Below are 27712 nucleotides of genomic sequence, written 5' to 3'. Positions count from 1 at the left end.
TACTGCAGGGTCAAGGAAGAGTAGGGGAAGAAACAGCAGCGGAAACTCTTCCGGAACTAGTGATTCACGGTGGACCTGCGTGGAGAGCGTGGGAGCCCAAGTTCGGGACACCAGCGGCAGACTCAACCCACCAGCGCTGGAACGCGAGGTGAGCCGAACCTCAATAGCCCGAGACATCGGTGGGCAAGTGGAAAGAGGAGACTAGAGGGAACGAGGCTTGAAACTCCGTGGGGAAAAGTTCACCAGGCTAACTAGAAGAGAGAGAGGAAAAAAAAAAAAAAAGTGACCGATACGGACACGAGTTTCTCTCTCTCCGCTCACCCCTCCAAGGCGAGCAAGACAAAGAGCAGGCGCCATTTTGGACATACCTCATAAGCAGGGCGACTCAGGTCTGCACCGGCCCTGAGCCTAGCAGAAAAAACCTGACTCTGGGGGGAGGGGTGAAATAACAGGAGATTAGCATCTAACTTGGCAACCCAGTGGGAGACTGCATGAGAATTGGAGCCCACACTGAGGGCAGCACAGATTCCCTGTGTGGTCCTTGGGAAAGAGCTTCCAATCTCTGGCTCCTGTGGGTATATCATTCGCCTGCTAACTACCTCCAATTACGTTCAGCTGTGCGGAATTACTTTCCTTTTGAATAAAAAAAAAAAAAAAAAAAGAGAGAGAGAGATTTACCACGCCTAACCTGGGAGTGTCATCTTTGACACACCCTCAACCCTGAGGAATCAAACACAGCTCTCAGTCCACACTTATCTCAAGCCTCTAAGGCTCCACTGAAAGCAGACAGTCCACTTAATATAGAGCCATAGTGTAACAAGAAAAAACACCACAGTGAAGAAACCAAATATCTCCAACATGCCATACAACAAACGCAAAAACCGAGGTTACAAGAACAAGGAAGACACTATGACGCCCCCAAATGAAAAAGACACCCCAATTCAAGATTATGAAGATGATGAGATCGAAGAAATCCAAGAAGCAGATCTCAAAAAATTGATAAGAACATTAAGAAGTTCTCAAAAACAAATTCTTGAACTACAGAAATCCTTCATGGACAAGATAGAAAATCTCTCTCATGAAAATGAAATATTAAGGAGGAATCAAAATGAAATGAAACAACTAGTAGAACATGAAACTGTGATAGTGACAAAAAACCACAATGAAATGAAGAACTCAATAGATCAAATGACAAACACATTAGAGAGCCTTAAAAACAGAATGGGCAAAGCAGAAGAGAGAATATCAGACTTAGAAGACAGAGAACAGGAAAGGAAACAGGCAAACCAAAGAAAAGAAGAAGAAATTAGAAATCTAAAAAATATTGTTGGGAATCTACAGGATACTATTAAAAAACCTAATATTCGGGTTCTAGGAGTTCCTGAAGGCATGGAGAGGGAGAAAGGATTAGAAGGCATTTTCAGTGAGATACTAGCAGAAAATTTTCCAGGTTTGGAGAAGGACAGAGGCATCTTAGTACAGGAAGCTTATAGAACCCCTAATAAACATGACCAAAAGAGATCCTCACCACGACACATTGTAATCAAACTCACCACAGTAAAACATAAAGAAAAGATTCTAAAAGGTGCAAGAGAGAAACGTCAGATTACTCTCAGAGGATCTCCAATTAGACTCACAGCAGACTTCTCATCAGAAACCCTACAAGCTAGAAGGGAATGGCGAGACATAGCCCAGGTAATAAGAGAGAAAAACTGCCAGCCCAGAATATTATATCCTGCAAAGCTCTCATTTGTGAATGAAGGTGAAATTAAGACTTTTCACAGCAAACAGAAACTGAAAGAATTTGTTGCCACTCATCCTGCCCTGCAAAAGATGCTTAAAGATGTGTTACACACAGAAACACAGAAACATGGTCACCAATATGAAAGAAGGTGAAGGAGGGAAACCTCACAGCAAAAGATCACTGGAAGCTCAATTTCTCTTTGACATAGAATTAAACTCTGATGCTCTGTTAAAGCAATGTGTTAAATTAATCTAAAAACAAAAAGCAATTCAAATCAATTGGCAATCTACAAAAAGAGTTAAAGATTTTAAAAGCTATTATTAAAATTGCTATATTGGTCTATTATGCTATGTTATATGTGTGTACATATTGTATGTCCACATAGGAAATTTTATTAAGAGTTTTATTTTAAATGGCTTATAGATCAGATTGTCCATAAATTTAAGCTGCTAAAATCAATCAAAGATACATTTTAATTTGTGTGACCTGAATCTGTGTATCATATGGTTTAAACTTGTTGGTAGAAAGAAACTAAAAACATTTTATATGGTTGTGCTTCAGTTTACTGGTTAAACAAACTACACCATGTTAGATATTTAAGAGGTGTTTTCAAATACATGATTCTTAAAATTTATAGAAGGCATTGGACCTTCTGGTAAATGTTTTCTTAAGTTGTTATCTAATGGTCGAAATGGTTTGCTAAGTATTCATGTAATATTGCTATTGTCAGCAAGCGATCTAGGACTTGCTCCCTCATTTCTCTATTCTAAGCCCAACTTGTTCTTTCATTTCTCTATTCTCTTCAAGCTAGGAAACTAATTCTATTATGAAGGAATCTGTAGGACGCACAATTTAATCTTTAGACCTTATAAAAGAGATGGCTAACATTTTTCTGTAATAGCATAGCCAAAATAAGAACTTAAATAATAATCTCATAGCTAGATTCACTTCGCCATCAGCCAAGTATACAGTAAGTAGAAAAAACCTCCCTTTCAGACCAAAGGGAAAGAAAGTTTTAAAGTGAGAATATAATTTTCCTCATGGGCATTGTCTACCTTAGAAAAACTACTACAGAACATGCCTGTGACTATAGACTTGTAGTTCAGGCCACCGAAGATTAGAGATGGGACACGGGCACTCCCTTGACTTGCATCCTCTGGTCTGCTTTAACAAAAACCAGGAGGAAAAGAAAGCTAGGCATCAGAAGCAATGGGTGGCAGGCCTATTAATGGCTGATCTATACAGTGATCTGCCCTCAAGGAGACCCAACAGGCCAGTCCACTGCAGTGGCTTTCAGTGTGGTAAGCCTGGGCTTCAGCAGAAGTCAGCTTGTGAAGAGCCCTGGCAGCTCTGCCAAGAGTTGGATCACTGGAAATGGACCTGCCCTGGAGTCGAAGGATGCCCAGGTCAGAGCCACAGATCTTATTGGCTCTAAGCTGAAAAGCCCTACACTCAGCCCAACTTCCAAAGTGACCACTGCAGCTGAGGGGATGGTCAAGTAGGGTCAGCAACATTGCAGGCAGAACTGTAAATTTCTTATTAGAGATGCCCCCTGCCTTTACCTGGCCAGCTCTCCTCCCAGGCCAGCCAAGTAATGAAAGTCAACAGAGTGCCTTCCCCTAGGAGGTTCACACCTCCCTTAGGATATACCCCATGTGAAGAGATAGATAGGTCTGGGCCTCTGAACTTACAAGGCCTAAAGCCCAACAGATTATTATCAAGCCCCTTCTATCAGGTTCTATTTGCCTCTCAATCAGAAAACTTAATTGTAGCTTAGATAGCACCTTTCTTAGCTCCTCTAATAATGACTCTGTCCTTTCTTCTAGACCCTGTCTAGCACACTTGGGCCTCATTCCTTTGTAATCATAACCTCTACTCTACCACCAATGGCTCTATTCCCAACCTGTGTGTACTGATGGTCCTCTTCCCCACTTAATGCTGTATAATTGTTCAAACCTGGTAAATGCCACTCTTAGGATCCTTGGTTACTATCCTCACTCTGTCTTTTATGACCTTGTCTAAATATGATCAGAGTCGGCAAACTTGGAAGGCTTCCATAGCCTTGGCAACTCATGACGACAGCCTAGGATGGTTACTGGCGCCATAAACTAGAGTGTCAATTTGTTGGGTCAACAACAGGAGCCACTGTGCACTTGCTCCTCATGTGGGATCTCTGTCCTTAATGTGCTGTACATTTTGATTTAATGCTATAACTAGTACTCAAACAGTATGTTTCACTTTGTGTTTCTATGTGGGTGCAAACTGTTGAAATCTTTATACTAAATTGATCTTCTGTATATAAAGAGAATTGAAAATGAATCTTGATGTGAATGGAAAGGGAGAGGGAGCGGGAGAGGGGAGGGTTGTGGGTGGGAGGGAAGTTATGGGAGGGGGAAGCCATTGTAATCCATAAGCTGTACACTGGAAATTTATATTCATTAAATAAAAGTTAAAAAAAAAAAAAAAAGAAAGTTACAGGAAACACCACCTCAAAAAAAAAAAAAAGTCTCAGATATTTAGCAAAAAACACCCTTCACATTCAGTGATAAATGCTTAAATAAGTCAAAGAATTGAGTATAGTTACAGTAGCAGCCTTTTCATTTTTAGGTTACAGAAATAAGAGTAAATGTAATTATGTATTTTACAGTACATATATCCTCCATAATATAACTGACATAGTAAACACATGAGCAAAAAAGGTACAAAAGTGAGAAGTTTAAAGCAATGTGAAGAATATTCTAGAAAATATCAATAATGAACTTATTAACATTATTTTCCATAGTCAGTATCAAGCTTCTATCTTTAGCTAGCAAACAAATATTAACTTGCAAAGTCTTATGACTGCTCCAGAATGATTATAAAATCATACCTCAAAAACATCATCATGGTTAACAATATGCTTCACATTCTCAGAGGCTTTCATATTTGCAGTCACTGATAAACTCCCAGGACTGATCTCAGTTTCAGGTTCACTGATCTTCAAAATCGAATTTCCTATCATATACTTTTCTCTTTCATCAACTTTGCTTTTTATTGCAGCAGTACTTTCTGAAGTCTAAGTAAAAGAAAATATTAATTCTTATATCTATTTTTGTGTTAAAGTTTAGATAAAAATTTGCAAGTAGCTTGTCAACTTTCAGGAAACTTTATAAACTTAGAAACTTGTCACACTCAGATAAAAATACCCATTTGGGGAACAGGTGGCCTCTAAAGATTCACATGCCACATTATAATTGATAATTCAGCTAAGGCTACTCTTCCCCTTAAAAGCTGCCAGGCTGCCGTAGAAAAATCAGTCACTTAACTGGGCAAGCTCCACACTGATGGTCAGAATTGTTTTCTGCTCATTGCGGGATATACAATAATTGCAATGATCTGATAAAATCTTATTCAAATGTCTGTTTTAACAATTACCTTTGAAATTAGAATTGGATAGGTTGGATCAGTATTACTAGAGGGCAAAAATAATATTTTCCCCAATAATCATTTTCCAGGCATATTCTTCGTTCAGGCAATGATTTTTTTGCTTTTAAATATTTACTTTATTTATTTGAAAGGAACAGTTACAGGGAGAGACAGACACAGACAGAGATCTTCCTGGCTGCAACGCCCAGGGCTGGACCAGGCTGAATCCAGAAGCCTGGAACTCTGTCTGTCTCCCACTCTGCTGGCATTAGCCCAAATACTCAAGCTATATTCCACTGCCTTCCCAGGTGCATTAGTAGGGAGCTGGATTGGAAGAGGAGCAGCTGGGACTCGGACTGGTACTCATCTGGGATGCTGACATTGCAGGCAACAGCTTAATCTGGTGTACCATGAGGCCATCCTCTAGGCAATGGTTTTTTTCAGAGACTTTTTTTTTTTTTTTTTTTTTTTTTTGACAGGCAGAGTGGACAGTGAGAGAGACAGAGAGAAAGGTCTTCCTTTTTTTGCCGTTGGTTCACCCTTCAATGGCCGCCGCGGCAGCGCTACGGCCAGTGCATCGCGCTGATCCGAAGCCAGGAGCCAGGTGCTTATCCTGGTCTCCCATGTGGGTGCAGTGCCCAAGCACTTGGGCCATCCTCCACTGCACTCCCGGGCCACAGCAGAGAGCTGGCCTGGAAGAGGAGCGACAGGGACAGAATCCGGCGCCCCGACCGGGACAAGAATCCGGGATGCTGGCACTGGCCTTCAGGGACTATGTTGACACTATCCTGCCAACCTGGAAATTGCACAGCCATGGAATGATAATAATAGCAATTAGGGAGTTCATTATCACCATAGCTTTGCAGTTCAGGTAGTTGATAACAAAACCATAAACTTAGAAGTACATCTAGCATATACAGAAAGGATCAATTCATCATTTATAAGTTAAAATTTTTAATGAACTTGATACAGGCTTTATCAATCCTTTGAATTGAGTTTTCTAACCTTTTCACCCATATCTTTGTTTACAACTTGCTGATCTTCATGTGGTTTTAAATCTCTTCCAGAGTCTTCATTGGTCTCTTCATCTTTTAATCTATGTACAATGGTTTGAACAGTTTTGACCATATTCTTAAGCTCATCTGGGTATGGTGTTGGATATCTCTTTAAATTTCCCTCCTAGAGAAATTAAATAAGTTAAACAAAGTATAAATATTTCTAATGTCAATCTCAAAAAATTTTATAATCCATCTGAACTACACTAAATACCTACCTCACAACTCTGAGGACAGATGACAGGTTTTAAAAATATTTTAGACTTTAAAAAATATGGTTTTTGCACAAAACAGTTAAAAACTTAACTAAAAATTTTAGTGTTTTGAAATCTTTTTCCAACAGACTTAAATATTTTCTATTTGGAGACATAGTGGGGATACGGACAAAAACTGTGTCACTTGGTTTTGAAACAGATATGCTTTCTACCATCTAGGCATTTATCCAAATGTAAAATTCACACACTTATACACTTAAGTCTCATGTGCCAGGAACAGAACTCTGCCAAGGTCAGCCTAATCATCATTTTCTGGGATTCAGCTAAATACATAAGTGGCAAATAATTACATCCTTAAGTAAACTGTAAATATGTACTTTCTAATATCATTGTGACAAAGGTTCTCAATCCCATAAGGAATCGAAATATCTGTAACAAAAAGTTATTAATTTCTGGGATTTATTTAATTAAATCTTAAAGGAAAGGGGGAAAATCACTATAAATTTAGGGAGCAGGGAAGAAAATTCTACTCGAGTTTTAAAAGCCACTAATTAGAGACAAAGTTATGGTTAATTTCCCTAGCCTACAAGAGGAGTCTGGTTTTCTCTTAAATTAACTTTACCAGAAATTTAGCTTTTAATAACATCATTTTATATTGTGCTCAAATGTTTTCACATGTGAAATATTTTGGATTAATAAGTTCCCTGAAGACAAGGAACGAATTCAGTAGTTTTTCATAATACCCAATAGCACAGTACAGGTATATAGTACCAATTTAAATATTAGCAGATCTGTTTTAAATCTGAAGGCACAGACTTACCCGTGGAGGTGCTTCCCTTTCATCTTTGTCTTCATCACATTCAAATGCCACTTGAGCTCGCTGTTTCCTCTGTTCCTCCCACAATGAAGGATTAAAACTTTCATTATCTGATATGAACATAACTAGAGAAAAAAAAAACCAAAATACTACATATTACTGTAATTATAGAAAACCACTATTTATTCATAATTTTCTTTATGTGTTATGTTCTTTAGAGCAAGTCTAAGTTAAGGCTGGTCAAGGATAGCAGCAATAAAACCCTAAGGTAACTATCAGACTGTGATTCTAAGGTTTCTTTACAAAGTAAATCACATTATCCTTTTTTCTCTCTGCAGCTGATTTGTCTCTTATTTTTATACCAGAAGGGGCCCTGAAGAGAATCTATTAATTAAAACACTAGATAGGTAGTTCTGTGTACTACCCTGAAAGGTAACATGGTAATACTGTATATAAAATATAATTTTGTTCAAGTTTGCATTTTTGTATCTTCTAATTCTAGTAGTTTATTACGTGTATGGGGGCATGGGAAAGTTTGATAACATTAAGATATTTTGATAAAGAGGATTACCTCAATGGCATGCCATCTTTGCATTAAACATTATATAGAAGGTAGATCACTAAAAATGTTAGGAATTAAAAAATCCTTTCAACTATTATACACTCTACAGAAACTGTGTAATACAAGAGAAGAATCACAACTCTTTTACCCATTAAAAAAATGACTATCACTACTTAAAAAGAGATTAAAAGCGGCCGGTGCCACGGCTCACTTGGATAATCCTCCACCTGCGGCACCGGCACCCCAGGGTCTAGTCCCAGCTGGGGCGCCGGATTCTGTCCCGGTTACTCCTCTTCCAGTCCAGCTCTCTGCAGTGGAGGATGGCCCAAGTGCTTGGGCCCTGCACCCGCAAGTGAGACCAGGAGGAAGCACCTGGCTCCTGGCTTTGGATCAGCGCACTGCGCCGGCCGCAACGGCCATTTGGGGGGGTGAACCAACAGAAAAGACCACCTTTCTCTCTGACTCTAACTCTGCCTGTCAAAAAAAAAAAAAAAAAAAGAGAGAGAGAGATTAAAAGCACCAAAATTAGCTAATAAGAAAACTGAAATTCTTGGAATACCCATATATGGTTAATTTGAATGTTTATATGAAATTAGGCCGGTGCTGCGGCTCAATAGGCTAATCCTCCGCCTGCGGTGCCGGCACACCGGGTTCTACTCCTAGTCGGGGCGCCGGATTCTGTCCCAGTTGCCCCTCTTCCAGTCCAGCTCTGCTGTGGCCCAGGAGTGCAGTGGAGGATGGCCCAAGTGCTTGGGTCCTGTACCCACATGGGAGACCACGAGAAGCACCTGGCTCCAGGCTTTGGATCAGCGCAGTGCACCGGCCGCAGCGGCCATTGGAGGGTGAACCAACAGAAATGTAAGACCTTTCTCTGTCTCTCTCACTGTCCACTCTGGTTGTCCAAAAAAAAAAAAGAAACTAGCATAATGCTAAAACTAAATTATCATTTATATTAAGCCCTTGTTGAAAGCATCTTACCCTTTTAAAATCTCATGTCTATACTAAGTATGCCATGAAAACAAATACTATTCATGAGAACAAAACTTTCTGATTTATCCTATTCTCTGTATTCATTATTCAGTTCAAAAATTTTTTCTACTTGTTTGGTTGCATTGCTTAACATTTAGTCACCAATCAGAATTTTTGTTGTTATTCAAAACAAATGTGGGCTATGGTTTAAACTCCCATTGATACACCTTTGTGGTATCCTTAATGAGGGAAATAGAGTCAAGTAGTATCCAACAAAGACTATTTCTGGGATTCATATAAATCTCTTTCCTATTTAAGGTAGTAATTTCAATCACTAGACTCACCCAGAGATCACTACAAGTGTTGGATTATATTAACATAATTTTGCACAATATTCAGAACCCCAAGGTACTCACAAGCAACCTCACTCCTATCAACTTCTATCTATTCTCTTTTGACCATAAATCTCATACCTTCGATGACAGGTGGTTATTATTATTATTATTATTCAGGTGATTATTCATAGGTAATAACGCTCTGTCCCTATTCCAGAGGCTTCGCAACCTGGTAATCCAATCATATACTTTCATTAAGGACTCAAGTATTTGGCTACAGATTTTCTCTCCAGACCCGCCAATATCCTGAAAGATGTGATGACCCCATCACCAACACTGTGATTTTATAGTTCCTTGATGTCCTCAATCCAAATGTCCATCTAGGTGACTAATGATCATTAAGATCATGGCTTTCCTAAAACTTTTCCACTTCCCTATCACACCTGCCTCTGCAAATCATTTACTTCTTTATTATTAATGCCAAATTTTCAGTTCCTTAACCACCTTTTTTTTTTTTTTCTCCCTATTAAAACCTCTCCAGGTTTTACTTCCTTCTCTATTAGGATAATTTCAATACACATTGATCTTTACCAATTGCCTCAAATGTCCTTTCCCCAACCTCCAGAGGCAAATCACACTTCACTGTGAAAAGAAATGTTATGAAAACCCTCAGACTGACATTCCCTCTTATATCTTGTGTTCCTAGCTATACATATTGTTACATGGATGTGTAGATAATAAATTTATTAAAGACTTGAAGGCAATGACTTTTGTTTTTAAATATTAGTTGTACCACACTGCCTATTACATAAGCGTGTTAATAAAAATGAACTAAAAGTGAGCAAAGTGTTTAATGCTCTCTAATAGGTATAAAACCCAAACCCAAGAATATACTGCCTAACTTACCTATTTCTTAGAGGGAAGAAAAAACTTTTCATGCAACTGAAAAGAAATTCACTGATCTCATCACACACCTACAGTCTCCAATTCAGCATTTTAACTGCATTGTTGAATGCACTGCTTAAAACATCCAAAGTAAGAAACTTGGAAGTGATGTTATGACTTCTAAGAGCACTCAAATTACTATAATTGAACTTATATTTCAAGCTTTTCCATTATATACTCTGTGCTACTCTAAAATTAACAATGGCAAGATTTTGTTCTATTCTTCCTATCAGAAAGAAATTTCTTACCTGAATTATGATCTCATTTAAGAATAAACAGAAAGAAAATACAGCGAAATGATAGAAAAATGAGGCCAGGCAGATGTGCATAGTGAAAATAGAAAACAATAGTAACAGAACTCAAGACATGAATATACTCATCATTAAGATGGCTTAATGCAGGATTTAGAACTATCTCTATAAAGGTCCAGATGATATTTTAAGTGTTGTGAGCCAAGAGGCAATCGACGGTAACAGTATCTATTTTGGAGGCTGTTGTAAGCATGAGAAATTTAATGGATACATAGTAGATAGCACTGTTTGATTCAAACTGGCTATTATTTTTCTCTTCTGTCTTTATAACATCAGGAAAATTATTTTATATTAATAGCTATTTTAATCATATTACATTATATAATGGTCACTTAGTCATTTTTCCATTTTTATTTTTTGCCAGGCAGAGTTAGACAGTGAGAGAGAGAGACAGAGAGTTATAGACAGTGAGAGAGAGACAGAGAGAGAGTTATAGACAGTGAGAGAGAGACAGCGAGAAAGGTCTTCCTTCCGTTGGTTCACTCTCCTAATGGCAGTTACAGCCGGCGCACTGCGCCGATCTGAAGCCAGGAGCCGGGTACTTCCTCCTGGTCTCCCTTGCGGGTGCAGGGACCCAAGCACTTGGGCCATCCTGCTCTGCCCTCCCAGGCCATAGCAGAGAGCTGGATTGGAAGGGAGGCAACCGGGACTAGAACTCAGGGTGCCGGTGCCGCAGGCTGAGGATTAGCCAAGTGAGCCACGGCACTGGCCCATTTTTCCATTTTTAAAAAAATATTTATATTTATTTTAAAGGCAAGAGTTATAGGTAGAGAGGGAGAGAGAGATCGTTCATTTGCTGGTTCAATTCCCAAATGGATACAACAGCCAGGGCTGAGCCAAGCTGAAGCCAGGAGTTTCATCTGGGTCTCCCATGTGGGTGGCAACAGCCCAAGCACTTGGGCCATCTTCTGCTGCCTTTTGCAGGCCACTAGCAGAGAGCTGGATTGGAAGTGAAACAATTGGGAAATGTACTAATACTTATATGGAATGCTGGTGATGATTTTACCTGCTACACCACAATGCTAGCCATCATTTTTCTGTTTTTTAAGAGAGACTTACTCATCTATATTTGAAAGGCATAATGACAGAGAGGGAGAACAAGAGTCAGACAGACATAATGACCATCCCCTGGTTCACTCCCTAGATGGTCACAATAGTCTGAGTTGAGCCAAGCCAAAACCAGGAACAAGGAATTCCATCAAGGGTGGCAGGGGCCCTACTATTTGGGTCATCTTTCACTTCCTTCCTAGACGCTTTAGCAGGAAGCTAGATTGGAAGCAGAGTAGCTGGGACTCAGACCAGCAATCCAGTATGGGATGTGGGCATTGCAAGCAACATAACCTGCTGTGCTACAACACCAGGCCCAATTTTTTCTAAGTTTTCTTCTTCTTCTTCCTTTTTTTTTTTTAAGATTTATTTATTTAAAGTCAGAGTTACACAGAGAGAAAAGGAGAGGCAAGAGAGGGAGAGAGAGAGAGAGAGGTCTTCCATCGGCTGGTTCACTCCCCAGTTGGCGTCAATGGCTGGAAATGCGCTGATCTTAAGCCAGGAGCCTCTTCCAGGTTTTCTATGCGGGTGCAGGGGCCCAAGGACTTGGGCCACCTTCTGCTCTCCAAGGCCATAACAGAGAGCTGGATCAGACGTGGAGCAGCTGAGACTCAAACTGGCAATGCAGGCAGCAGCTTTACTCGTGACGCCACATTGCCGGCCCCCTGTTTTAAAAATTCATTATTTTGAGGCTGGCATTGTGGCACAATGGGTTAAAGGCCCAGCCTTCAGTGCCAGCATCTCATATGGGTGCCAGTTTGAGTCCTGTCTGCTCTATTTCCCATCCAGCTCCCTGCTAATGTACCTGGGAAAGCAGCAGAGGATGGTCCAAGTCCTTGGGAGCCCTGCACCCTCTCTCACTGTCTAACTCTATCTGTCAAATAAAAAAAAAAAAAAAAAAAGAAAAGAAAAGAAAAGAAAGAAAGAAATCTTGGACCTAAAAAATTGAATATATGAAATTAAAAAAATACAGTTGACAGCCTCAATAGCAAAATTACCAGACAGAATGTGTGAGCTTAAAGATAGAGCTTCTGAAACAACCCAGTAAGATAGTTTCAAAAAAGGAACAAAGAAAAGTTTCTAAGACTTATGGGACATCATTACGTGAATAAGCCTATGCACTGGGGGTCTTCTACAAGAAGAGTAGGGAGGCTAATCCTCTGCCTGCGGCGCCGGCACACCAGGTTCTAGTCCCGGTTGGGGCGCCGGATTCTGTCCCGGTTGCTCCTCTTCCAGTCCAGCTCTCTGCTGTGGCCCAGGAAGGCAGTGGAGGATGGCCCAAGTGCTTGGGCCCTGCACCCGCGTGGGAGACCAGGAGGAAGCACCTGGCTCCTCTGGCTTTGGATTGGCACGGTGCGCTGCCTCAGCATGCTGGCCCTAGCGGCCATTTTGGGGGGCGAACCAATGGAAGGAAGACCTTTCTCTCTCTCTCTCACTGTCTAACTCTGCCTGTCCAAAAAAAAAAAAAAAGAAGAGTAGGGAAAAGGCAAAGACAATTTATTAACAAAACTGCTGTAAACATTCCAAATTTAAAAAAACATAATGGATATTTAGATTCAGGGAGTTCAAAAGATCCTAATAGATTCAACCAAAAAGTATCCTCTCTGAGGCATACTATGGTCAAAATGTCAAAAAAAAAAAAAAAAAAAAAAAAGCAAAAAAACAAGCCACAAAAACTGAATTCCAGGAATAGCCATGGGGGGGGGGGGGCATTTATCCTAAGATGTCCACATCCCACACTGGAGAGCTGTGTTTGCTTCTCAGCACAGCTCCCGACTCCACTTTCTTGCCAGTGCAGGCCTTGAGAGGCAGTGGTGATGGCTCAAGTAATTTTCCTATCACTCACATGGGAGATTCTGACTGCACTCCTGGCTACTAGCTTTGGCCCTGACCCAACCTGGATGCTGTGAGCATTTGGAGAGTGAACTCTGCTGAGTTCACTGTATGTGTCTGTTTCTGAAAACCAACTAACCAACCAAAACAAAAATAAGGAAAATTTCTAAACAACAAGAGAAATGCATCCAGTCACTTTTGAGGCAGACTACTCAGAAGAAACCCTACAGGCCAGAACAGAATGGATGAAATAGTCAAAGTCCAAAAAGAAAAAATTGCCAACCAAGAATACTATACCCAGCAAAAGTATTTTTCAGAAATAAAATCTTCCTATGATAAGCAAATACTGAGTAAATTCATCACCATCAGAGCAGCCTATAAAAAATGCTTAAGGGAGTTCTACCACTGGAAGTGAAAGGGTGGTAAGTAACATTACCACAACAAAAACACATGAAAGTACGAAATTCAACAGTAGAGCAGGTAAAAGATAAAGTGAATAAATCCTATCGGAAAAGGAACCTACAAACCAAAGACGGATAAGAAGAAAAAAGTATACACAAAATAATGAGAAAAAAATACACAATGACAGAAGTATGCCTGTACTTATAAGTAATAACTCTGAATAGAAATTAATCAAAATTTCCAATTAAAAGATTAAAGACTAGCTGAATGGATTACAAAAACAAGAGCAAACAACATACTGTCTATAAGAAACTCATTTACCCAGTAAAGACACACACAATTGAAAGAAAGGCTGGAAAAAGACATATCATGCAAATAAAAATGGAAAGTGGGTAGCAGTAGCTATATTTACATTAAACAAAATGAAATTTAATTCACAACAGTAAAAAAGAGATAAAAATGGCCACTATATAATGACCAAGGGATTAATACAACAAAAGGAATTAACAATTTTAAATATATACAGATCCAATTATATAAAGCAAACACTATTCCAAAAGTCATAAGTTGATGGTAATGAGAGAATGGAGGTTTGATCCAGTTAATTATGGTGTTTAAGAAGTGAATCAAGGGGCCAGTACCATAGCACAGGTTAATCCTCCACCTACAGTGCCGGCATCCATATGGGTGCCGGATCGAGTCCTGGCTGCTCTACTTCTGATCCGGTTCTTTGCTGATGGCCTGGGAAAGCAGTAGAAGATAGCCCAAGTACTTGGGCCCTTGCACCCACATGGGAGACCAGAAGAAGGCTCCTGGCTTTGAACTGGCCCAGTTTCAGCTATGGTGGCCATTTGGGGAGTGAACCAGCGGATGGAAGACAGACCTTTCTCTCTGTCTCTGCCTTTCACTGTCTGTAACTCTGTCAAATAAATAAATAAAAGCTTAAAGAAAAAAAAAAGTGAACCTAGCAGGTGGTTGTTGGAACACTGGGGGCAAGCTGTTGGAAGGTTGTTCTTATGATAATTGGATGCAAAGCCTAAAATTTTGGGGGCTAGTGTGGCCTTGTGAGTTAAGCTGCACCCTGCAATGTCAGCATCCCATATAGGTACTGGTTCAAGTCCCGGACGCTGCACTTCCAATCCAGGTCCTTGTTAATGTGCCTGGGAAATCAGAAAAGCATGGCCCAAGCACCCATGTGGTAGTCCTGGAAGAGGTTCCTGGCTCCTGCCTGGCCCAGCCCCAGCTGTTGTGGCCATCTGGGGAGTGAACTAACAGATGGAAGACCTTTCCCTCTCTGTCTCTCCCTCTCTCTCTCTGTAACTTTGCCTTTTAAATAAATAAAGCAATGGATGGAAAAATCTCTCTGTTGCTATACCTTTCAAATATTAAGAAATAAAACTAAGAGTTACATACTTCAAAATTCCACTCTCATCAATAAAAACCAATCCAGAAACATTGGAGTTTAACTATACTTTGGACTAAATGGACCTAACAGACATTTATTGACCATTTCATCTAACAGCTGCAGAAGACACATTTTCATCAGCACAAGGCACATCCACAAGGACAGAGACTACATGATGTGCCACCAAGCAAGTCTCAACAAAGCCAAACTGATATGGCATGACTAATACTAGAAATTGTACAAATACACAGAACTCAAACAACATTCTCTCTGAAAGATCAACTGGCCAATAAGTCAAGAGAAACTTAAAAATTTCTTGAAACCAATGAAAATGAAAACACACAATATACAAAACCTATGGAATATTGCAAAAGCAACACTAGGAAGAAGATTATAGGAAGTGCTGACATTTAAAAACAATAGATTACAAATAGATAACCTAATGATAAAACTCAAGGAACTTGAAAAGCAAGAAGAAACCAAACTCAAAGATAGAAGGAAAGAAATAACAAAGATCAGAGCATAAACAAAATAGATGAAAAAAATACGTAAGATCAGTAAAATAAAGACTTGTTTTTTCTGAAAAGATGAATGGATAAACTTTAGCCACACTAATCAAGAAAAAAAAAAAAAAGAAGAAGAAGAAGAATAAAAGAACCAAAGAAATGCAATCAAAAGAACCAAAGAAAGAGGACACATAGCACCCGATACTACAGAAATACAAAGGCCTGGGGTTGGCACTGTGTCACAGTAGGTTAAGCCGCTGCCTGCAACACCATTATCCCATATGGGAATGCTTGTTGGAGTCCTGGATGCTCCATTTCTGAACCAGCTCCCTGCTAGCACACCTGCAAAGCAGAAGATGGCCCAAGTGCATGGTTCCCTGACTCCCAAGTAGGAGACCCAGATGGAGTTCCAAGCTCCTGGCTTTAGATTGGCCCAGCGCTGGCCACTGCAGCCATTTGAGGAGTACACTAGCACATGAAAGATCACTCTCTCCCCTCGACCCCCATAATTTTGCCTTTCAAATTAATAAATCTTAAAAAATAAACACAAAGGCTCATTAGGGACTATTATGAACAACCATATGCAACAAACGGGAAATCCTAGAAGAAATAGATAAATTGCTGGACAGATTAACATACCAAAGTGAACCACAAGAACATAGAAAATATAAACAGATGAATCAACAATGAGATTTAATCAGTAATAAAGTCTCCCAACAAAGAAAGGCCAATGCTAAGCCACCTCACTTCTGAATTTTTCAAAACTTTTATTTTTTTAAAATTTTTTTTAATTTTTATTTTTTTGACAGGCAGAGTGGACAGTAGAGGGAGACAGAGAGAAAGGTCTTCCTTTTTGCCGTTGGTTCACCCTCCAATGGCCGCCGCGGCTGGCGCGCTGCGGCCGGCGCACCGCGCTGTTCCGATGGCAGGAGCCAGGTACTTCTCCTGGTCTCCCATGGGGTGCAGGGCCCAAGCACTTGGGCCATCCTCCACTGCCTTCCCGGGCCATAGCAGAGAGCTGGCCTGGAAGAGGGGCAACCGGGACAGGATCGGTGCCCCGTCCGGGACTAGAACCCGGTGTGCTGGTGCCACAAGGTGGAGGATTAGCCTACTGAGCCGCGGCGCCGGCGAATTTTTCAAAATTTTTAAAAGACACCAATTGTTTTCCAACTATTCAACAGTATTGAAAGGGAAGGAATACTTCTAAATTCATTCTATAACACCACAGTATTTATATTGATACCAAAAGCAGACAAGGACAAAAGAACAAAAAACACTACAGACTCATCTATGATGAAGAGAGATGCAAAAATTCTAACCAAATATTAGCAAATCAAATCCAACAATACATAAAAAAGATTATATATTATATCAAAGTAGAATTTACCCCATGGATGCAAAAATGGTTCCACATACATAACACATTACAAATATGGAATGACGGATAAAAAGCAAATATTCATCTCTATAGATGCAAGGAAACATTTGATAAAAATCAAAATTCTTTCATGACCAAAACCCTCAAAACAAATAAAAAAAAAAACAAACCCAACACAGAAGGGGCTATATATGACAAATCCACAGCTTACATCATATAGAAAGCGAAAACCTGTAATTGTTTCCTCTAAAATCAGAAACAAGACAAAGATGTCCACTTTCACCATTATTCTTAAGATATCATTGGAAATCTTACAGCAGCAAGACAAAAGAGAGAACATCATCCAAATAGAAAAAGAGCTCAGATATCTCTGTCCCCAGATAACATATTTTAAAAAAATTTTTAACTGAGATGCAGAGAAGAGAGCATGCCACTACCCTAATGCCAGCAATAGTCAGGAGGCCAAAGCTGAAACTCAACCCAGGTTTCCCATGTGGGTGGCAGGAACCTGAAATCAGAAGCCAAAGAGATGTGCTAATTGGCAGGTTAACTGTTATGCCAAACCACCACTCTGGCAATATGAATTTAGATATTGAAAAGCCTAAAGCCTCACCAAAAATTTATTAGAATAAACAAATTCTGTAAAGCTTCAGGAAACAGAATCAGCATATAAAAATCAGCAGCATTTTTAAATACCAATCACAAAACTGTTGAGAACAAGATAAAGTGATTTCATTCACTACAGGTATAAAAAAGATCTTAAAAACCTAGGAATAAATTTAACCAAGGAAATTGAAGGCCTTTATGATGACAACTATAAAACACAGATGAATAGAACTGAAGAACAACAAAAAAGGGAATTACATCCCATGTTTATGAATTGGAAATTATGCGCCGGCCGTGGCGGCCATTGGAGGGTAAACCAGCGGCAAAAAGGAAGACCTTTCTCTCTGTCTCTCTCTCTCACTATCCACTCTGCCTGTCAAAAAAAAAAAAAAAAAAAAAAGAATTGGAAATTATTTTTTTAAATAATGCAGTTGTGTCTGCATTTTTTTTTTTTAATTTGACAGGTAGAGTTATAGACAGTGAGAGAGAGACAGAGAGAAAGGTCTTCCTTCCATTGGTTCACCCCCTAAATGACCACCACAGCCGGCGCGCTGCACCAATCCGAAGCCAGGAGCCAGGTGCTTCCTCCTGGTCTCCCTTGCAGGTGCAGGGCCTAACCACTTGAGCCATCCTCCACTGCCCTCCCAGGCCACAGCAGAGAGCTGGACTGGAAGAGGAGCATCCGGGACTAGAACTGGTGCCCATATGGGATGCCGGTGTCGCTGGCGGAGGATTAACCAAGTGAGCCACGGTGCCGGCCCCATGAATTGGAAATTATAATGTCTGTAGTAATTCAATTCAATTCAATTTCTATCAAATACAAATGACATTCCTGACAGAAACAGAAAAAAGCATTTCTAGAATGTATATGAAACAAAGACAATGAATAGTGAAAGCAATCTTTAACAAAAAGAACAAAGTTGGAAGCATTAGAACACTTGACTTTAAATCATACTATAAAGTAACAGAAAGCAACACAGTATGGTATTGGCATAAAAACAAACATAGACTGTTGGAACAGAAATAAGTCAATGTATATACAGCAAACTGATTTCAACACAACCAAGAATGTACACTGATCTTCAAAAAAGCATGCTGGGAAAATTGGCTCTCCATATGCCGGATCAAGAAGCTAGACCTCTAGTTTTCACCATTTACAAAAATCAACTCAAAATAATTACAGACTTAAACATAAGACCTTAAACTATGAAACTACTAGAAGAAAATAAAGGAGAAATGCTTTAGAACATTACTCTAGGCAAAGAATTTTTGGATATAACCTAACTACTCAGGCACCAAAATGAAAAACAGAACAATGAGATAAACCAAAAAGTTTCTGAACAGCAAAGCAAACAGCAGAGTGAAGGTACAACCCACAGAATGGGAGAATATATCTGTAAACTATTCACCTGACAAGGATATATAAGGAGCTCAAAAGCTGCAAGAGCAAAATCACCAAATAATTTTACTTTAAAAATGGGCAAATGATCTGAATAGACAATTTTCAAAGGAGGATATATAATGGCCAGTATGTGATAAAATGCTCAACATCCGTCAAGGAACTGTAGATCAAAACCACCATATACTATCACCTCTTCCTAGTTAGAACAGCTATCACCAAAAAGGCAAAAAAAGGAGTGTTTAGCCTAGTGAATAAGATGTTGGCTTTCCTCAGTGAGAATGGCTGTTATTGTAGATATAAGAAATAGTGATGGGTGTTGAGCCTAGTGATCAACATACCAGTTAAGACCTCTGGGTCCTGCTCTGGAATACCTAGGATTGATTCTTGCCTTTGGCTCTAGATTCCAGCTTCCTGCTAATTTAAATCCTGGGGGGCAGTGGTGATGGTTGAGGTAATTGGGTTTCTGCCACCCAGATCAGAGACCTTGATTGAGTTTCTGCTTCCTGGCATCAGCCCTACCTAAGTGCCTTGACCACAGTATTTGGAAAGTAAATCAGCAGATAGGAGCACTCTCTCACATACATACATGCATACACACATACATAAATAATGTTTAAAAGATTTACTTATTTATTTGAAAGGAAGAGTGAAAGTGAGAAAGAAATACTTTCTACCCACTAGACTACTCCCCAAATTCTCAAAACAGCCAGGGTTGGGATAGGCCAAAGTTAGGAGCAAAAAACTCCAAACAGATTGCCAATGTCGATGGCCAGGGGCCCAAGAAGTTGAGCCATCATCTGCTACCTCCCTGGAAGCATTATCAAGAAGCTAGAGGGGCTAACGCTGTGGCTTAGCGGGTAAAGCCACTGCCTGCAGTACCAGCACCCCATGTGGGTGCTGGTTTGAGTCTCGACTGCTCCACTTCTGATCCTACTTTCTGTTATGGCCTGGGAAAGCAGTGGAAGAAGGCCCAAGTCCTTGGGCCCCTGTACTGGTGTGGGAGACCTGGAAGAATTTCTGGCTCCAGGCTTCAGATCTGTGTAGCTCCAGCTGTTGCAGCCAACTGGGGAGTGAACCATTGGATGAAGACCTCTCTCTCTGCTTCTGCCTCTCCTTCTCTGTGTAACTTTGACTTTCAAGTAAATAAATGAATCTTAAAAAAAAGAAGCTAGACTGAAGTGGAGTAGAAGGGACTAGAACTGGCTCTCCAATATGGGATGTGGAAGTCCCAAGCAGTAGCTTGCTTTTTTTTTTTTTTTTTAAAAGATTTATTTATTTATTTGAAAGAGTTACAAAGAAAGAGAAAGAGGCAGAGAGAGAGGTCTTAACCATCCGCTGTTTCACTCCGCAATTGGCTTTAACAGCCAGAGCTGTGCCAATCCGGAGCCAGGAGCAAGGACCTTTTTTCGGGTCTCCCATGCGGGCGCAGGGGCCCAAGAAGTTGGGCCTTCTACTGCTTTCCCAGGCCATAGCAAAGAGCTAGACAGGAATTGGAGCAGCTGGGACTTGAACTGGTGCCCATATGGGATGCTGCACTGCAGGCAGTGGCTTTTTCCTGCTAAGCCACAGTGCCGGCCCCGCAACAGCTTAATTTAAAGCACCATAATATCCACCTCGATAATAATTTAAAAAAAAAAAAAGAATAATAATAATAAGAAGAAGAAGAATTGTCATCAAGGAAGTGGAAAAGAGACCTTTATAAACTGTTGGTTAGAATACAAATTAGTGGGGCTGGTGCCGTGGCATAGTAGGTTAATCCTCTGCCTGTGGCGCTGGCATCCCATATGGGCACTGGTTCTAGTCTTGGCTGCTCATCTTCCAATCCAGCTCTCTGCTATGGCCTGGGAAAGCAGTAGAAGATGGCCCAGTACTTGGGCCCCTGAACCTGCGTGGGAGACCAGGAAGAAGCACCTGGCTCCCGGCTTCAGATTGGGGCAGCTCTGGCCGTAGCGGCCATTTGGGGAGTGAACCAATGGAAGGAAGACTTTTCTGTCTCTCCCTCTCACTGTCTATAACTCTACCTCTCAAATAAATCAATAAAATCTTAAAAAATATATATATAAATTAGTACAACCATTATAGAGAAGTGCATGCAGTTTTCTCAAAAAACTAAAAAAAAAAAAAAAAAAAAAAAGAACTACCTATCATCTACCCAGAAATCCCAATACTGGGAATACATGCAAAGGAAATGAAACCAGTATACTTAAAGGACATCTGTATTTGCATATTTACTGCAGCACTATTCATAGTAGCCAATAAAGGGAATCAATCTAGGTGTCTGTACAGAAGAATGGGTCATGAAACTGTGTAATATTACTCAGCTATAAAAGAAGGATGAAGTCCTTGAAGTCCTGTCATTTGTACCAACATAGTTGGAACTATAGGACATTTCCTTAACTGAAATAACATAGGCACAAAAAGACAACTAATGCATGCTCTCACATGTGGAAGGTACAAAGTTGAACTCAAAATATTTAAGAATACATCTGTTTTTACTAGAACCTGAGAAGGGTATAGGGGAAAATAGGATAGAGAAAGCATAGTTAACAGGTACAGAGATGCAACTACACAGGAGAAGTAACTCCTAATAATTCAATAGCACAGTGTTGGGGCCGGCACCGTGGCATAGAAGGTTAAGCCTCTGCCTGCGGTGTCGTGATCCCATTTGGGCATCGGTTCAAGTCCCAGCTCCTTCACTTCCAATCCAGCTCCCTGCTAATGCACCTGGGAAAGCAGCAGAAGATAGTCTAAGTACTTGGCCCTCTGCACCCACGTGGGAGACCTGCAAGAAGCTTCTGGTTTTGGTCTGGCCCACTCCAGCCATTGTGGCCATTTGGGGAGTGAACCAGTGGATGGAAGATCTCACATTCTCTGTCTCTTTCTCTATCTCTGCCTTTCAAATAAATAAACCAATCTTAAAAAAACAAAACAAAACAAAACAAAAAAAACACCACAGTATAATAACCATAGTTTAAAACAATAACAACTTTAATATAAAGTAATAGGGTTTTTTTAGTGATAGAATTTTTTTTTAAAGATTTGAAAGGCAGAGTTACAGAGAGGCAGTGAGGCAGAGGCAGAGAGAGAGGGATCTTCTACCCACTGGTTAACTCCCCAAATGGCCACAACGGCTAGAGCTGGGCCGATCTGAAGCTAGGAGCCAGGAACTTCTGGGTCTCCCACATGGGTGCAGGGGCTCAAGGACTTGAGCCATCTTCCACTACTTTCCCAAACCATAGCAGAGAGCTGTGTAAGAAGTGGAGCAGCTAGATCTTGAACTAGCACCCATATGGGATGCCAGCACTGCATACAGTGGCTTTACCTGCTACGCCACAGGGCCGGCCCCCAGTAATAGGATTTTGAATGTTCCCAAACATACATATCTGAGGTGATTGATCTGAAGATGCCCTGATCTGGTCTTTATATATTATGTTTGTGTGTGTGTATATATCTTAAAATGTCACAAATATGTACAATTACTATGTGTCAATCACAAAAAAAAAATTAAAAATTCTTTAGAGAAAACAGGGAAACTGGAGCTAAGTAACTTGATTAACTTGCTCATGATATATTAGAAATTAAAATCAATGATTAATTGGTATTTTTCAGGGGCTGGCGCCATGGCTCACTTGGTTAATCTTCCACCTGCGGCGCCGGCATCCCATATGGGAGCTGGTTTTAGTCCCAGTTGCTCCTCTTCCAGTCCAGCTCTCTGCTGTGGTCCGGGAGGGCAGTGGAGGATGGCCCAAGTGCTTGGGCCCCTGCACCTGCATGGGAAACCAGGAAGAAGCACCTGGCTCCTGGCTTCGGATCGGTGCAGCGCCGGCCGTAGCGGCCATTTCGGGAGTGAACCAACGGAAGGAAGACCTTTCTCTCTCTCTCACTGTCTGTAACTCTACCTATCAAAAATAAATAAATAATTTGTATTTTTCAGTGTTTTGATACCTAAAGAGTTAATGTATAGACAACTTTAGATAATAGATTTTCACTGTTTCAGGAAGATAAATAAAAAACATTAGTGGCCAACAGTAATTCTCTTTTATTGGGTAAAATATATGAAAGAACTTACAAATAACATTTATTGCCAGAGTTCTACAAATTATCCTGATCTAATGTAGAAATCCAAGGATAGCTGAAGTTTATCACAGGAGTGAGTGAAACATTTCCTGGTTTTATGCAAAACTTAACATACATTTTTAACATACAGCTGAGTTCCAATTATGTAAAACTTAACATGCATTTTTTAACTTACAACTGAATGATTTGTAATACAAAAATCTATAATAAAGTTTTAGAGAACATTTTTATCAATTCTTCAGAGTTCCGCCAAACTATTAAGTTTTTGAGACTTAAAATTTGCTTCATACCTTTGCTTTACTCAGTATTTGTTTTTGAAAAGAAAAAAAAATTCTTAAGTTCCTACCATCCTCAGTCCTTGGCTGCTGAGGGAACATGTAGTTAGTAAGCACCATTTTCTGAGTCTCTGAATCAGTTTCTTTTTGAAGAGGTATCAGGGGTTTGGACTAGGGAGAGAAAATAAATGTTTAATTTTCATTAACCCTAAAGCAAATGCATATCCAGCAATTCCTCTAAATAAGTATCAATGTGCAGGTGACAATAACAAATTTAAATATACATAACAACACTTTAAGCACTGACTTAACTTGGAGGAATAATTCCTAATGTGCAACAGCACAGTAGAGTAACTATAGCTGACAACAAATAATTGAATATTTGAAAATAGTTAATAGAGAGGATTCTGAATGTTCTCACAGATACATGTCTGAGGAGATAGATACAATGGCCTTGATCTAATCTTTAATTATTGTATAAAATAAAGGAATACCACAATGTATACCATAAATGTGTTATTTCTACATGTAAATGAAAAGACATACTAAAATTTTTTGAATGATATAAAGATCCAAATTAAAAAAGTAGCTTTTGGTTTAAAGCAAATTTATTTTGTATTGCAATTATCATTGAAATACTATTAGCTTTAAAAGATTTCATACACTAGTGCTCGCTTCGGCAGCACATATACTAAAAAAAGATTTCATACACTAAGCACATTACAGTCTAATAATTATTATCACACTCATTTAATAAAGTTGTAAAATAAGCCTTTTCATTTTATGTTATTTTGTACTCTTAATATTTCCCTTTACAAAAAGTATTTTAGAAAAATCATCTGGAAGATTTAGTCTGGCTGTGTGAAGGTTTATTCTGGTTAGCAGATAAATAATGAGTGCTTAAAACAATCCCCTCTTGTCTCATGACTCCATTAAAGACACCAAGTGTCACATCACCCAGGTAATTTTGGACCTCATTTTTTCTTAAGAATTTTTCCTTTGCTGGTTAACAAATACCAATCTAGTTACTTAAGAGTCCCACCAAAAAAAAAAAAAAAAAAAAAAGCACTGATTCCAAACTCCCAATCCTCCCTGTTATGCCACCCTATAAATTAATTCTTTGGACCTACACCTGTGATAACCGTCTAGCTAGTTAATTCCAACCCATTATTCACTGTTTGCTTTTTAAAAAAATTTCAATTACTGTCTTTTATTTGAAAATCATATATAACAAAAGAGAGAGAAAGAGACAGATCTTTCAACTGCTGGTTCACTGCCTAAATGCCTGCAACAGCTACAGATGGGCCAGAATGAAGCCAGGAGACTGGAACTCAATCCTATTTAAACATTTTCTCTGTGCCCTCTCTTTGTTCTGCAGCGAACTTGCGAGTATGTTTTCCTTTACTTCCACAGACAATGAAAGTTGCAACTCTACTCTTTTCCCAAAACAGTTCTTCCCCAAAGCTTCAAACACAAGTTGGCTATTTTCCTACATCTCGTTCACTCTCTCCAGGTGGGGGTAGTACTTACAATGTTGTGAGAGCATTACTGCTCTAACCTCAAGTTTAAATTCCTTTTGAGGCATATAACCCTTGTATCTATACTCCCCCATCCCCCCCAACATCTACTGATCTAATCATATATAGACTGAGAATTTCTAATCCAAAAATCTAAAATGCCCCAAAAATCTGAAGCTTTTTGAACACCAACACAGTGCAACAAATTGAAAATTCCACACCCGACCTTTCGTGATGGAACATGAAGTTAAAATGCAAGGTATACCAAAAATACTGCATAAAATTGCCTTCAAGCTACATGTATAGGGTGTATTTAAACATAAATGAATTTTGTGCTGAGACTTCTGTCCTATCCCTAAAATACCTATGTATATGCAAAAATTTCCAAACCCAAAATACTATGGTCTCAAGTATTTCAGGTAAGATAATTTTAACCTCTATTCTTTTATCTTTTTTTTTTTTTTTTTTTAAGATTTATTTATCTATTTGAGAGGTAGAGTTAACAGAGAGGGAGGGATGGACAGAGAGAAAGGTCTTTCATCTGCTGGTTCACTCCCCAAACTGCTGCAACAGTCAGAGCTGAGCCAATCCGAAGCCAGTAGCCAGGAGCTTCCTCTGTGTCTTCCACGTAGGTGCAGGGATCCAAGCACTTGGGCCATCTTCTACTGCTTTCCCAGGCCACAGCAAAGAGCTGGATCAGAAGAGGAGCAGCCGGGACTAAAACCGGCACCCATATAGGATGCCAGCACCGCAAGCAGAGGTTTATCCTATTGTGCCACAGCACCATCCCCCACCTCTATTCTTGACTCTCAACAAAAATTATTTTACTTATTTGAAAAGCAGAAGTAAAGACAGGAAGGCAAAGACAGGAATACAGAACAGACAAACCTCTCCTATCTGTTAGTTCATTTTCCAAATGCCTGCAACAGCTAGGGCTAGAGGTGGACCAGGATGAAGCTGGGAGCCAGAAACTCAATCTGGATTTCCCGTGTGGGTGGCAGGGACACAACTATTGAGCCATCACCTTCTGCCTCCCAGGATGTACATAAACAGGAAGAAGGAGTACAGAATAGAGGCAGGACTCTAATAAACCAGGTACTCCAACACAGGATGCAGGCCTCTCAAGCAACCTCTTCAACATTAAGCAAAATGCCTGCCCCATGAAAAGGCTTGAAGTTAGCATGGTATTAAGATGCAACTAAAGGACTGAGATATAGTGTGGTTCAGAATGGAATTCACATGACAAAGTATTGATAGTGATGGCAATAGTGGACATGAAGACCTATTAGAAAGCCATCTTAGGCTGGCGCCGTGGTTCACTTGGCTAGTCCTCCGCCTGCGGTGCTGGCATCCCGGGTTCTAGTCCCGGTTGCTCCTCTTCCAGTCCAGCTCTCTCCTGTGGCCTAGGAGGGCAGTGGAGGATGGCCCAAGTGCTTGGGCCCTGCATCTGCATGGGAGACCAGGAGGAGGCACCTGGCTCCTGGCTTCGGATCAGCTAAGTGTGCCGGCCATAGCAGCCATTTGGGGGGGGTGAACCAACGGAGGGAAGACCTTTCTCTCTGTCCCTTTCGAACTCTGCCTGTCAGAAAAAAAAATAAATAAATAAAAGCCATCTTAGTAGTCTAAGCACTGTCCAACTGTATGTTACTGAACTATGTATCACAGAACTGTATGGAACCAAAGAAAATTTCCAATTTTTTAGTAACTGCAATTCTTTAAAAGGCAAAAAAGAAAGTAATTTTTATAATGCATTAAATTTAATTTTATACATATTCAAAATATAATTTACCAGGTAATCCAAAATAAAAAAAACTATGAATGCGGTAATTTATATTTGTAGAAAACTATAAATTACACTTATACCACATCTCACTTTGGACTAATCCCATGATACTAGCGGCTACTCTACTGGAAAGCGTTAAGTCCAAGTCAAACAGGATTGTGGGCAGCACTTAAGGGAAGTGGCTGTAGGAATAAAAGCAAAGCAAATAAAGATTAGAGATACTGAAGATTCAACAGAACTTGGCAATGGCTCTTGGCTCTTGGTTCTTCTCTCTTGGCTCTGCTCTCCTCTCTCCTCTTCTCTGCTCTATCTACTCTCCTTGCTAGCTCCTCTCCTCTCTGTTTCTCTCTTATACTCTCTTTCTCTCTTTTCCTTCGCCGCCCCTTCACTCCGGTCTGTTGGGTGTTCCCCAATAAACCCTTTCCTTTAAAAAAAAAAAAAAAAGAACTTGGCAATGAATTGGACTGAAGTACAGAGAAAACAGAAAATAACATCAAATACTTTTCACTGAGCTAAAGAGTCTACCACTATGAGGAATAGAAAAATATCTGGGGCACAAGTTTGGGCTGGTTGAATTTCAGACATGTAGGTGGCAATGAGCCATATGAATGTGAATTCAGGCAAAGACATGGCTGAAGATACTGTTAGGAACAATGAGGATATAGATAATTTTGGGAGGAAGCATAAAGAAATTAAAGTAGAGCCGAGAATACCAGGAGGACCTCCAACATACAAGGCGACTGGCAAAAGAAATGCCTTAAAGAAAGATACTGTATACAGCAAAAGCAGTGTTAAGAGGGAAGTTTATAGCAATTAGTGCCTACATCAAGAAACTAGAAAGTTACCAAATAAATGAGCCGTCAATGCACCTCAAGGACCTAGGAAAAAACCAACAACAAACTAAACCCCAAATTAGTAGTAGGAAAAAATTAATTAAAATTAAGGAATAACTAAATAAAATTGAAACAAAAAATACAAAAGATCAATGAAACGAAGATCTGGTTTTTTGAAAAAATAAACAAAATTGACACATCATTGGCCCAACAGAAAAAAAAAAAAAAAAGAGGGAGAATCATCAGGAATTACTACAAAGAGCTGTATGCCAACAAATTGGGAAACCTCA

At 39.8% G+C, this 27712-nt stretch overlaps 1 protein-coding gene across 9 annotated transcripts in view; it reads right to left on the bottom strand.

The window, feature by feature from the left end:
- Positions 1-27712, bottom strand: part of ERBIN (erbb2 interacting protein) — a 152379-nt gene that overhangs the window by 35205 nt on the left and 89462 nt on the right. For 8 of the 9 annotated variants that reach the window (XM_062212131.1, XM_062212136.1, XM_062212132.1 and 5 more), the window contains 4 exons: positions 23361-23460; positions 7240-7361; positions 6155-6328; positions 4614-4799 (listed from right to left, as the gene is read on the bottom strand). In XM_062212131.1, coding sequence (XP_062068115.1) covers positions 4614-4799; positions 6155-6328; positions 7240-7361; positions 23361-23460 — 582 coding nt within the window. The remainder of the gene's footprint in view (positions 1-4613; positions 4800-6154; positions 6329-7239; positions 7362-23360; positions 23461-27712) is intronic. The other variant, XM_062212135.1, reaches the window with a different exon arrangement.

The sequence above is a fragment of the Lepus europaeus genome, chromosome 15 (assembly GCF_033115175.1).
Source record: "Lepus europaeus isolate LE1 chromosome 15, mLepTim1.pri, whole genome shotgun sequence".
Classification (NCBI taxonomy): Eukaryota; Metazoa; Chordata; class Mammalia; order Lagomorpha; family Leporidae; genus Lepus; species Lepus europaeus.
Note: the sequence above shows the minus strand (reverse complement) of the source record. Positions and strands in the feature narration are given on the sequence as shown.